We start from the raw sequence: 13,321 nt of genomic DNA, 5'->3' as shown, positions 1-13,321 counted from the left end.
GAACTTGTAGGGAAATAAGTAGACATGGTCTCTTTTGTGATGGAAAAATTGACGTCAAACATTTAGTAATGGGTTTTATGCCAGGTATTGTTATTAGAGTTAATGCGCAGACATAGTTAAGTAGGGGTCTGAAAATCAAACCATTTTTTTGTTTCTTCTGTAATTTTCTGATAAACAAACTACATTTGCAGTATTTTGTCCTAAGGTTGCAAGAACCTGAACAATGTAGACCAAGAAGAAATGGGCTTTATTCAGTTAGTTAACGTAAGCATTATGGATGGCTTTGGCATTTTAGAAATGGTTTCTGCTCCTGATTGCATTTCCTATATTTGAAAGTTGAGCAGACTCCAAAGGCAAATTTTCATTATTACGCTGGTTGCCCTGTATTTAAAAGTTAAATTTGTTTGTCAGAGTTTTCAAAATAGTAACACAGGTAGTAAAAGTAATTAGACAACAGTGCATAACTCCTAACAGAGATACTAAAGTTACTGTTTGGGATTTTTTTCTATGTAGTCTATGACATACCAAAGAGACCAAATGATGTCCATATTTTCTATGGAAATCAGAAAAAGGTGATGCTTTCTGTAATTGCAAGTTCTGCATTCCGTGAGGCTGATAATTCAGAAGGCTTGGATCCAATTTCATCTTCTCAAGGGATGAGTGTTGGTTCAGAAAGGTATTTGAAGTTTCTTAGTTGTTATTTTACATGGGTTATTTAATGGTTTTGTATTTTACCTTTACTTTGAACTATTATTTAAGATCAAACAGTATTCTGTTGCTGTGTGTAATTTTTAAAAAATGCTTATTTGGAATTAAATTGAAGTTTGAAAGTTTGTTTTAATTGTAATCCTAATGAAAGTGCTTAAAAGTAGAAAATCATGCTGGTGCAATTTTCATTACAGTGTACTTGGAAGTTCGGAAAGAAATCCATCTAATTCATCACTGGATGTTCTTCCAGTAAGAGGACCTCAGGGCTCTCCATTGCTTTTACATGGTTCTAATCAAGTGCCAAACCAGTCACCCAAGCCCAAATCGTCATGGGTATTGCGGCCTGAACATTTAATTCTTACTGTGTCATCTGGTGAGTGATGTGGTAGTGTAATTACCTTGTAGCTAAAGATAAGGAAAAGTAACACACAAAAATGCTGGAGGAACTCAGCAGTCCAGGCGGCATCTATGGACAAGAGTACGGTTGACGTTTCAGGCCGAGACCCTTCAGCAGGACTGGAGAAAAAAAGATGAGTCAGGGTAAGAAGGTGGGGGAGGGGAGGAAGAAACACAGGGTGATGGGTGAAACTGGGAGGGGGAGGGGTGAAGTAAAGAGCTGTAAGTTGATTGGTGAAGGAGATATAGGGCTGGAGGAGGGATAACCTGTTTGGAGAGGACAGAATGCCATGGAAGAAAGAAAAAGGAGAGGAGCACCAGAGGGAGGTTGTGCGTAGGTCAGGAGATAAGGTGAGAGAAGGAAATAGGAATGGTGAAAGAGAAGGGTGGTAACCGGAAGTTCAGGAAATGGAGAGGTGGAGAACAGTGCATCCACAAGGAGTGCATTTGGAATTGGAGAGAGGAGTGGTGAAGTTGATATGGTTGATGTCCTGTCGGCAGTTAACAATGAAAAGATCTAGAACAGGCAGAAGACCAAAACGGTGTGTCCAGGAAGAGGAGGGTTAAAGACAGGAGAAGGGGTCATCGTTGCGAGGTGGAGAGCCCTTGCCAAAGAAGCAGGCTCAGAGACATCAGTGGAGGAAGAGCTCAGCATCATGGCGAGGGTGAAACTCACTGAGGCGTGGGCACGGGAGGGACAAAGGTGAGGCCCTTACTGCGGACAGAACATCCTGTCCTCAGAGGAGGGAGGGTGCTCCTTCCGAATGCACTATTCTCCATTCTTTCTGCACTAATCCTAACCTCACCATCAAACGCGCAGTTAAGGGGGATGCTGTAATAATCTAGCAGACTGACCTCTACCTTGCTGAGACCTGGCGACATCTGTCAGACACCACCCCTTGAACAGGACTCCACTAAGGAGCACCAGGCCATCGTCTCCCACACCTTCACTGACCTTATTAACTCTCTGGATCTCCCATCCACTCCCATTTCTGTCTCCTACCCAAGATCCGCAAACCTGCCTGTCCTGGTAGACCCATTATTTCTGCTTTTTCCTGCCCCACTGAACTTGTATCTACATACCTTGACTCGACTCAGTTTTACTCCCCAACCTCCTCCCTCCCCCCCCCAATCAGTACCTTTTACCTATATCCATGACACTTAAATACACTCTTGATCTTTTTTAATTATTTCATGTTCCCTGGCCCTGATCATCTTATTTTCACTACGGATGTCTAGTCCCTATACACCTCCATCCCCCATTAAGATGGCCTCAAAACTCAGTTTCTTTCTGGACACCAGAGCCAACCAGTTATCCTCCACCACCACTCTCCTCCATCTGGTGGAACTTGTCCTCACTCTAAATAATTTCTCCTTTGGCTCCTCCCACCTCCTTCAAACAACAAGGTGTAGCCATGGGTGCTCACATCAGTCCTTGCTACTGTATGTTTGCCTTTTTGTTAGCTATGTGGAAAGTCTATGCTCCAAGCCAACACTGGTATCACTCCCCAGCTTTTCCTACATTAAATTGATGACTGCATTGGTGCTGCTTCCTGCACTTGTGCAGAGCTTGTCAACATCAACTTTGCCTCCAACTTCCACCCTGCCCTCAAATTTACCTGGCCCATTTTCGACACCTCCCACCCCTTTTTCGATCTCTCTGTCTCTATCTCTGATCTTATCTACTGATGTCTATTATAAACCGACTGACTCTCATAGCTACCTGGAATATACCTCTTCTCACCCTGTTACTTGTAAAAATGCCATCCCTTTCTCTCAATTCCTCCGTCTCTGCACATATGCTCTCAGGATGAGGCTTTTCATTCCAGAACTAAGGAGATGTCCTTCAAAAAAGGGGCTTCCCTTCCTCTCCCATTAATGCTGCCCTCAACCCCATGTCTTCCATTTTGGACATGTCTGCCCTCATTCCACCAGGGACGGGGTTTCTCGTCTTCACCTGCTACCCCACCGGCTTCTGTGTCCAGATCGTAATTCTCCATTACTTCCACTGTCTCCCATGGGATCTCATCATCAAGTACATCTTTCCTTCTCCCTTCCCCCCCCCCACAACTCTCTTCTTTCCACAGGGATCGCTCCCTAAGCAACTCCCTTATCCATTCGTCCCTCCCGACGGATCTCTCACCTGGCACTGATCCTTGCAAGCAGAACAAGTCTTACATCTGCCCCTGTACATCCTCCCTCACTACCATTCAAGGCCCCAAACAGTCCTTCCAGGTGAGGCGACACTTTACCTGTGAATCTTTTGGGGTAATCTACTGAATCCAGTGTGGCCTCCTGTATATCAGAGAGACCCGACGTAGATTAGGAGACAGCTTTTCCAAACACCTATGCTCCGTCTGCCAGCAAAAGCGGCATCTCCCAGTGGCCACTCGTGTTCATTCCACTTCCCATTCCCAATCCCATTCCAACATGACAGCACGAGAGGCTATGAAGCCGCACTCGGGTTGGAGGAGCAACAACTTGTATTCCGTCTGGGTAGCCTCCAACCTGATGGAATGAACATTGATACCTCAAACTTTTGGTAATGCCCCACTCCCCCCACTCCACTACCACCGTTCCCCATTCCTATTTTCCCCGTCTCAACTTATCTCCTTACCTGCCCATCACCCCCCTCTGGTGCGCCACCCCCTTCCTTTTCTTCCATGGCCCTCTGTTCTCCTATCAAATTCCCCCTTTTCCAGTCCTTTATTTCATTTACCTATCAATTTCCCAGCTCTTTATTTCATCCCTTCCCCCTCTTATCACCTTGTGTTTCTTCCTTCTCCTCCCCCCCCACCTTCTTACTCTGACTTCTCATCTTTTTTTCTTCAATCCTGATTAAGGGTCTCGGCCCAAAACATCAGCTGTACTCTTTTCCACAGATGCTGCCTGGCCAGCTGATTTCCCCCAGCATTTTGTGTGTTTTGATTGAATTTACAGCTTCTGCAGATTTTCTCTTCTTTGTGGTGAGGATTAGTATAATAGAGAACTTCTCATTAGTTTTTTACGTAAAAGGCAACAATGAATATCAATCAAGACAGGTTATATAAAAACAACCAAACATTTATTAAACACAGATAAGCGATAAGGGGAAAAAAACAAATGAAAACTTTAACCGGAAGTTAACAGATATGCAGCCGTTCACCAACTCGCCACTCGGCTCTGGTTCTTAAAGCGTTAAATGCGAAAACAGTTCTTAAAGCGATAAAGTCAAATATAGTTCTTAAAGCGATAACTTCGAAAGTCCAACAGATTTACACGTTCAATTGGGAGAGACTTCTTTGGAGAAGGATTTCTTCACAGACGCAACTTTACTGCTGATTCTGTCCACAGGATTCACGATGCTGAAAATAAACAGTTTAAATCAACTGACCTTAAATTCCTTTAGAGAGAGAGAGAGCACCTTTTTGCATGAACTTCTTGCTCTTTTTGGCAAGAGTTATCTCGATGCAGGTAGCTACTCCTCCAATGAAGACTCAATAAGGTCGATCCTTTGTTAAACTGACAAACTGCCGACTCCTCTCGATCCTTCGATCCTGTAGCTTCGTTAAATTCTTCATTCTCCCTTCTAATGTTGGAATTGAGTAAATCAACACATCTAGCAAAAATTTCCAGTCCAAGTAATATGGTATTTTGCAACAGAATGCACACTCCGTTTTAAAAATGAAACTGCGTCACCAAAAAACAAACATGGAACAGAAACAGAGATACAACACGTTCTACCTGGAAATCTATAAACTAAAAAAAAAACCTGCGTCACCTGGGTCGACCCTTATGTAGTCACGGTGCACATGTTATCACGTGACCTCACGTTGGCAGGAAAATCACATCAGGTGACCTCCAAAAGAGCATTACATCATTCTCACAAAAAAACACAGATCTCCTTGAGCATGTAACAAGTTACTTCAAAAATGGTGTTGCAAAACAACTTGTGTTCCACCTTTCAAATGGTCCAATTCAAATTGCCAATAAAATAACACATTTTAAATAAGCAACTCACATAAAAAATGCTGGTGAACACAGCAGGCCAGGCAGCATCTATAGGAAGAGGTACAGTCAACGTTTTGGGCCGAGACCCTTTGTCAGGACTAACTGAAAGAAGAGATAGAAAGAGATTTGAAAGTGGGAGGAGGAGAGGGAGATCTATCGACATATCAGAATGGGAATGGGACGTGGAATTAAAATGTATGGCCACTGGGAGATCCTGCTTTCTCTGGCGGACAGAGCTAATTCCACATCCCATTCTGCTATGTCTATCCACGGCCTCCTCTACTGTAAAGATGAAGCCACGCTCAGGTTGGAGGAACAACACCTTATATTCCGTCTGGGTAGCCTCCAACCTGATGTCATGAACATTGACTTCTCTAACTTCCATTAATGCCTCACCTCCCCTTCGCACCCTATCCCTTATTTATCTATTTATTTATTTATTTTTCTCTCCCTTTTTTTCTCCCTCTGTTCCTCTCACTGTAATGCCTTGCCCATCCTCTGGGCTCCCCCCCACCCCTTTCTTTCTCCCTAGGCCTCCCATCCCATGATCCTCTCAGATCCCTTTTACCAATCAACTGTCCAGCTCTTGGCTCCATCCCTCCCCCTCCTGTCTTCTCCTATCATTTTGGATCGCCCCCTCCCCCTCCCACTTGCAAATCTCTTACCATCTCTTCTTTCAGTTAGTCCTGACGAAGAGTCTTGGCCTGAAATGTTGACTGTACTTCTTCCTACAGATGCTGCCTGGCCTGCTGCGTTCACCAGCATTTTTCATGTGTGTTGCTTGAATTTCCAGCATCTGCAGATTTCCTCATGTTTACATTTTAAATAAGCATTTTTTGACTGGCAAAGATCTTAAAGTGAGGGAGGCTTAATCTCATTTTCTCATTTTCTTCTGAACAGTGTTTAAGCCTTTGAATTTAAAATGTGTAATCAATATTTCTATCTGGCTTCATTGTTTTTCAACCTCTATTGTCTCTTGCATAGAGTTTTTACCTATTAATTTACAAACCCCATTTCGAGAAAAGTTGGGATATTTTCCAAAATGCAATAAAAACAAAAATCTGTGATATGTTAATTCACGTTTCTAAATTCTAAATTTGTTTATGTTTACAAAATACAATTAAGTTGGTCAGTAAAGCTATTGAAAATCTTTTCTTTGTACTTTTGTCAGTTAAATAAAGGTTCACATGAATTAACATATCACAGATTTTTGTTTTTATTGCATTTTGGAAAATATCCCAACTTTTCTGGAAATGGGGTTTGTACGTTTCGCATTAGGTCCACCAGTGCATGTAAGCGTTTCCTCCAAATGAACGGCAAGTTACTTGTGTTTCTGTAAATTTAATATACTTCGGTGCTCATGACGTGGTATCACTTTTTTTTCCAAATTACTATTTTCATGCAGATTTGGGTGACTGCTTTATCAACATCCTCCTTTCAGTCCATAATTGTAACCCTGCCTTTCTGGTCACCTATTCTTTGCATTGTAGCTTTCACTGTTCTCATGAAGCTGAACAGAAGCTAAAAAAATAGCCTTTAAGTCTTATGGTAACATGTACTGTATTAAAAGTTCCTGGCCTAATTATTAACTGTTTTTGTTTCCACATATGTTCCCCAACCTCCTGAGTTTTTCCAGCATTTTCTGTTTTTAGAGAATTTTGGCTAATGTTGGAAATTGAAAATAGTACACATCATATTATGGTGTAGAAGGAATCCATCGACCCATCAAGTTTATGCTGTTTATTAGAGAAATCTTCTCCTATTTTTGTACAATTTATTTTACCACATGTGCCCATTTTTTTTTGATTCCTGTATAATCTTTCTGCCTCCTATCTTCATTGGAAGTAATTTTAAGACAGCCAGTTAATCTACTAAGCAGGTCTTTGGAGTGTGAGAAGAATCCATTTAACTAAAGGAAATCAATATGGTGATAGGGGAATGTGAAGACTCTGCACAGATTGCATCAGAGGTCATGATTGAACCTGGGCTGCTGAAGCCGTGATTTATCCTTTACTGTGGATTTGCTAGCCATGATATGTACTTGATAAAAATCAACTGAAGTCCCACAGGGTAGTGGTGAATTCTTGGCCTATTTGCGTGTTTTATATAAAATCAAATTTGTTTCCCCTTTTATAGATGGATCAGTACCAACTGGACGCGTACAGATTATAAACCGCTGCACTAGATCTTTGTCTTTTGAGCTGTCTTGGCCAGCACACACTTTAACAGTGACACCCCAGCATGGAGTTGTTGACCCAGAGTATGTATAAACTTGTTTAGCATTCAAATGAGAAGGTATTTTTTAAATTACGAGTTGAAGTGCAAGTTGTATTGGTGCCAAATTCTATTTTCATTTTTATTTGTTTGAAAATAAATTTGAGCTAAAGATTTTGGGAACCAACAGTAATTAAATTGTATTACATTCACAACTGGAAGAAGCATTTCTAGTGCAAGATATCTCTATGGCATTGTATCTTTAACAGGCGATCATTCTGAGCAGCACATGCCAAATGCATCTCTTCAACGAACCAGCTCAAAAGGTTCCATAGAGATCTGTATGTAAAACTAGGAAGAATACATTGGAATATCATGCGTTTTATATAAAATCAGATAAAAATAAAGAGAATCACCAGTTCAAAATATTGGAACTCCCAACAAACATTAATTAGAGAACCTTTAGGTAAAACCTTGAAGACTCTGAAAACTTGTGCCAACCAACTGGCAGGAGTATTCAAGGGCATTTTCAACCTCTCACTGCTACAGGCAGACGTTTCCACTTGCTTCAAAAAGGCAACAATTATACCGGTGCCTGAGAAGAATAATGTGAGCTACCTTAATGACTGGAATGAAAAGCCTCATTCTGAGAGCAGATGTGCAGAGAGGGAGGAATTGAGAGAAGGGGATGGCATTTTTACAAGTAACAGGGTGAGAAGAGGTATATTCCAGGTAGCTATGAGAGTCAGTTGGTTTATAATAGACATCAGTAGATAAGATTGCACTCGCATCTACAGTGGAATGCTTTGAGAGGTTGGACTTCTCTGGAGTTGGACTAGACTGAACTCCTGCCTCAGCAAGGACCTGGACCCACTGTAATTTGCCTATTGCCACAATAGATCAGCAGCAGACACAATCTCAATGGCTCTTCACACGGCTTTAGACCACCTGGACAATACAAACACCTACGTCAGGATGCTGTTCATCGACTATAGCTCAGCATTTAACGCCAACATTCCCACAATCCTGATTGATAAGTTACAGAACCTGAGCCTCAGTACCTCCCTCTGTAGTTAGATCCTTGACTTCTTAACCAGAAGACCACAATCTGTGCGAATTGGTGATAACATCTCCTCATTGATAATTAACACTGGCGCACCTTGAGGGTGTGCTTAACCCGCTGCTCTACCCTCTATACCCATGACAGTATGGCTAGGCATAGCTCAAATACCATCTATAAAATTGGTGATGATACAACCGTTGTTGGTAGAATCGCAGGTGGTGACGAGAGGACAGATAGGATTGAGATATACCAACTAGTGGAGCGGTGTTGCAGCAACAACCTTGTGCTCAAAGTCAGTAAGATGAAAGAGCCGATTGTGGACTTCAGGAAGGGTAAGACAAAGGAACACATACCAATCCTCATAGGGATCAGAAGTGGAGAGAGTGGGGGTTTCGGTGACGTCATCATCCAGAATGGCAGCCTAAAATAATAGCTCCTCCGGAAAAACGCTTACTTTGTCCCGTTAATCTGCCAAATACAAGACCTCTCAAAAATATCTGAACTGGTAAGGGGGGCAAGAATGGGGAAAAGGAATGGAGTTTTTAAAAAAGCATCACTGTGGAACCTGTGGACGAGAGGGGTGCAATAAGCGGCTCTCCTACATGAGCGCGTGGTAGCGAGGCTGACGCTGAGCCTCGTTCAGGTTAAGTGGCAAATACAGATACAGGAATTCCAAAAAGGCATAAAATAGCAAATAAATGATATCAAGTCAGAGCTCACCAACTTTAATCAAAAGATAACGGTGGCAAAGACACGAATTGAAAAGGTGGAAGATCGCGTTCAAAACGTGGAACGGATGCTAAGTAAGATGATAAAAGTGTTAAATCAACAAGAAAATAAACTACTCGACCAAGAAGGAAGGTCACGACGGAAGAATATCATGATATATAATGTTCCTGAAGGAGCGGAGGGGTTGTCTGTGGTGGAGTTTGTAGAAAAGTTATCTTGGGAGACGCTGGAGATTCCATCGACTATGGAAATTGACATTGAGAGAGCACATCGCTCGCTCGTCCCGAGGCCTTCTGGAGACAGGGAAGATGAGCCACGGTCAATAGTAATTGGATTCCTTTGGTACAAAACCAAAGCAGAGATTCTGCGCAAGGCCTGGGGAAAGAAGAAGGTATTTTTGAACGGGAAATTAATATAGTTTGATCAAGGTTACCCCCCAGCGGTCCTGCAGAAACGTAAGGAATATTCTGAAGCGAAGCGAGTATTAAAGCGAAGAAAGATTAGCTTCCAGACTCCGTCCCCTGCTAAACTGCGTGTGCTTTATGAAGACATATGCAGCTGTATCAGACAGTGGAAGAAGCGACTGCAGACATGAAGGACAGAGGGTTGCCCGTCAGCATGATCAAACCAAGGGAAAGCCTGGCTGAGCAGCTATCCCGCTCTGCTTGGGAAATAGAGAATCAAGAAAGCAGGGGACAGGAGGAGGGTGAGAGAAGAATATCAGGAAGAGACTGAGTTTTCAGAAGACAGCCCTCACCCCCTCCAGAAGAGCCATAAGGTCTGACTAATTTGAAAAGTGTTGATAAGTTAAACAGAAGCAAAAATAAACGGTGCTATTCTTATCTCAAAAAAATACATATTACAATGTGGATTTTATATTACTTAATTATTTTATTTTTTATTGATTCATTCAGTCCTTTTTCCCCACCTAAACGAGAATATATACATGGGAGGAATACACAGGGAAATCTTTTCTGTGTAATGGACATAGTTTTTTTCACTTTTATGGGTACTGCAGTGGGGGCCCTCAACTCACAGGTAGGAGAGGCTTTCCCCCATGGCTAGAAGTTTCCTCTAGCTCAACCCATGGTCATCTACTAGAGACCTTAGCCTTGGAATCATACCTTCGTTAGCTTTTTTTAAATTCGCATTTCTTGGTTCTTATTTGCTCAGGGAGTAGATCGATTAAGTTTTATTCTGCTAATTTCAATGATATACTTGACAGATAAATACACATAGCTAAGGACAAAGTAAAATTCATTTCTTTTAATGTCAGTGGGCTGTTAAATCCAATCAAATGCAGTAAAATTCTATCAAAAATGAAGAAAGAACAAGCTCATGTTGTATATTTTCAGGAAAGTCACAAGTGAAAATGAGCATGGAAAACTAAAGACAATGGGCTTCACTAATTTGTTTTTCTCCTCATATAAATCAGGACATAGGAGAGGAGTTGCTATTCTTATCTCAAGCAAGCTAAATTTTGAAAAAGTATTCGAAATGGGAGATAAGGAGGGCAGATATATTCTGGTAAGGGGGAATATAGATGGAAATTCAGTTACTCTTATATACGCACCCCCAGGAAGTGATATTAGTTTCTTCCAGAAAACTACTAATATTATGGTAACAGAAACAGAAGATCTCTTGATATGTGGGGGAGACTTAAATTTACAATTACAACTAAAGTTAAACTCTTCCAATAGAGAAACCTATGAAACAAAGTCCTTACATAAGAAAGTTAACACACTTTTTGAGGATGTTGGTCTAACTGATATATGGAGGGACCTTTTCCCTGACAGAAGGGATTATACTCATTATTCTGCCCCCCATTCTGTATATACAAGAATAGACTATTTCGTAACATTTGGAAAAGATAAAGACAAAATAAACACCTGTGGAATTGGGACAATAGATGTAAGTGACCATGCATCTATATATTTATCTATTGACTTTGACCGATAACCAAAGAATACTATTTGGAAACTCAATGGTAATGGAGATGTTTCACCTTCCATTCTATGGGATTCTCTGAAGGCTGTCTTAAGAGGGAAAATTATAGCGATATCTTCATGTAAGAAAAAAATAAGGAATAAAACATTAGAAGAATTACAAAATAAGCTGAAGGAACTAGAAAAAAACACAAATTGAGTTTGGCACAGGATACATTAGAGGAAATTTAAGAAATTAGGAATGAAATTAATAGTTTGGCTACACAAAAAAAAATCAGGAAAAATTTAATGTTTCTGAAACAGAGACACTATGAAAGTGGATTTAAATCTATGAAAATACTGGCGTGGAGACAAAAAAAAAGTTAGCAGAAAATACAATTCATAGAATTAGGGATCCAGGAACAAAAGTGATTTAAGAAAATGAGCTAAGTGAAATTCAAGAAGCTTTTGAAGTGTTTTACAAAACTCTATATTCTAAAGTCCCGGGGTGAAGCATAACCCAAATTGACACCTTCCTGAATTCTGTAGAGTTACCCACTTTAAGCGAAGAACAAAATAGAATGATGACTGCTGACATAACTGAAGCTGAACTAAAAACTGCAATTAGTAGGCTTAAATTAAGCAAGTCACCAGGATCGAATGGATATACAGCAGAGTGGTATAAAGAATTTAAAAAAGAGTTAATTCCTGTTTTACTTCCTACGCTGAACTGGGTTCTAAAAAAGGCGCAAATGCCACCCTGGTGGAAGGAGGCGATAATCTCAGCTGTACTGAGATGGCAAGGATAAAATGGAATGTGGGTCATTTAGACCAATATCCATTCTTAATGTGGATTATAGATTATTTACCTCCCATCATCGCCAAACAATTAGAAGAGTTTCTCCACACTGATACATAATGCTCAGACAGGTTTTATACAACAACGCCAAACACAAGACAATATACGAAGGACACTTCACATTATGGCCCGTATGCAAAAAAATAAAATCAAAGCAGTAGTGATAAGCGTGGACGCTGAAAAGGCATTTGATTCAGTTAATTGGAGTTCTCTTTACAGAGTTTTACATAGGTTTGGTTTCCATGACAATTATTAAAAGTATACAGGCACTATATGACAACCCTACTGCTAGGATTAAAATCGATGGATTTTTATCGAATAGTTTTACCCTAGAAAGGGGCACGAGAGAGGGTTGTTCATGGTCACCGCTACTCTTCGCATTATATCTGGAACCATTAGCTCAATACATCAGACAAAATGAAGGAATTACTATTAAAGAGACAGAGAGCATAAATTGGCCTGTTACGCGGATGACATTTTGATCTATCTAGGGCAACCAACAGACTCTTTACCTAAATTGATGCAGTCCTTTGAACAATATGGTCAATAATCAGGATCCAAGATCAACATAGGTAAAATCCAATTACTTTCATATAACTATAGCCCACCAAGAGAAATTGAAAGTAGATATCACTAGGTATGGCAAACAGTCTTTCAATTATTTGAGCATCATTATACCAAAAGATTTGGCAAAATCATCAGAATGCAATTATCCACGTATATATAAAAAAATTAAAGAAGATATAACAAGGTGGAACCTAATTCCTTTTTTTCGTCTCAGTTCAAGGATTGAATCCATTAAAATGAATATACTGCCCAGACTATTATATCTCTTTCAGACCCTACCAACAGAGATGAACCAAAATCAATTCAATGAATGGAACAAAATGTTATCAAGATATATGTGACAAGATAAAAGGCCTAGAGTTCGTCTCAAAACTTTGCAATTAGCCAAGGGAAAGGGGGAGGGGAATGGGGCCTACCTTCTGGTAGAGATTATTATTTTGCAGCACAGTTGAGAACTGTGATATGCCGGTGCAACCCATCATATGACGCTCAATGGAAAAACAGTGAAGAGAGGATATTTTCCATCCCCATACAGGCAATTTTAGCTGATAACCTTCAAAGTTACATAAATACCATTGATAACCCATGGGTGAAATAGACGCTTAAAATATGAAAAACTATTACAAAAGAATATAAACTAGAGGGAGATATTGCAATTCTTAAATGGTGTGCATATGACTCAGATTTTACGCCGAACCACCTGGATTTAAGGACTGGACAGCTAAAGGAATAACAGTTCTTTGCAATATAATGAAAGAAGGAACACTTCTATTTTAAAATGCTTAAAGAGAAATACTTATTAGAAAGACAAGACTTTTATTGGTATTTACTGATGCAACAGTATGTTAATAGGACGGTTAAAAATGTAAC

At 40.4% G+C, this 13,321-nt stretch overlaps 1 protein-coding gene across 6 annotated transcripts in view; it reads left to right on the top strand.

Annotated features, from left to right (window-relative positions):
- cep192 (centrosomal protein 192) overlaps positions 1 to 13,321 on the top strand; it is a 222,195-nt gene that overhangs the window by 168,867 nt on the left and 40,007 nt on the right. For all 6 annotated transcript variants that reach the window (XM_063059701.1, XM_063059694.1, XM_063059687.1 and 3 more), the window contains 3 exons: positions 514 to 676; positions 903 to 1,081; positions 7,231 to 7,354. In XM_063059701.1, the coding sequence (XP_062915771.1) occupies positions 514 to 676; positions 903 to 1,081; positions 7,231 to 7,354 (466 nt within the window). The remainder of the gene's footprint in view (positions 1 to 513; positions 677 to 902; positions 1,082 to 7,230; positions 7,355 to 13,321) is intronic.

The sequence above is a fragment of the Mobula hypostoma genome, chromosome 1, assembly GCF_963921235.1.
Source record: "Mobula hypostoma chromosome 1, sMobHyp1.1, whole genome shotgun sequence".
Taxonomy (NCBI): Eukaryota; Metazoa; Chordata; class Chondrichthyes; order Myliobatiformes; family Myliobatidae; genus Mobula; species Mobula hypostoma.
This window is presented reverse-complemented; position numbering and strand designations above follow the sequence as displayed.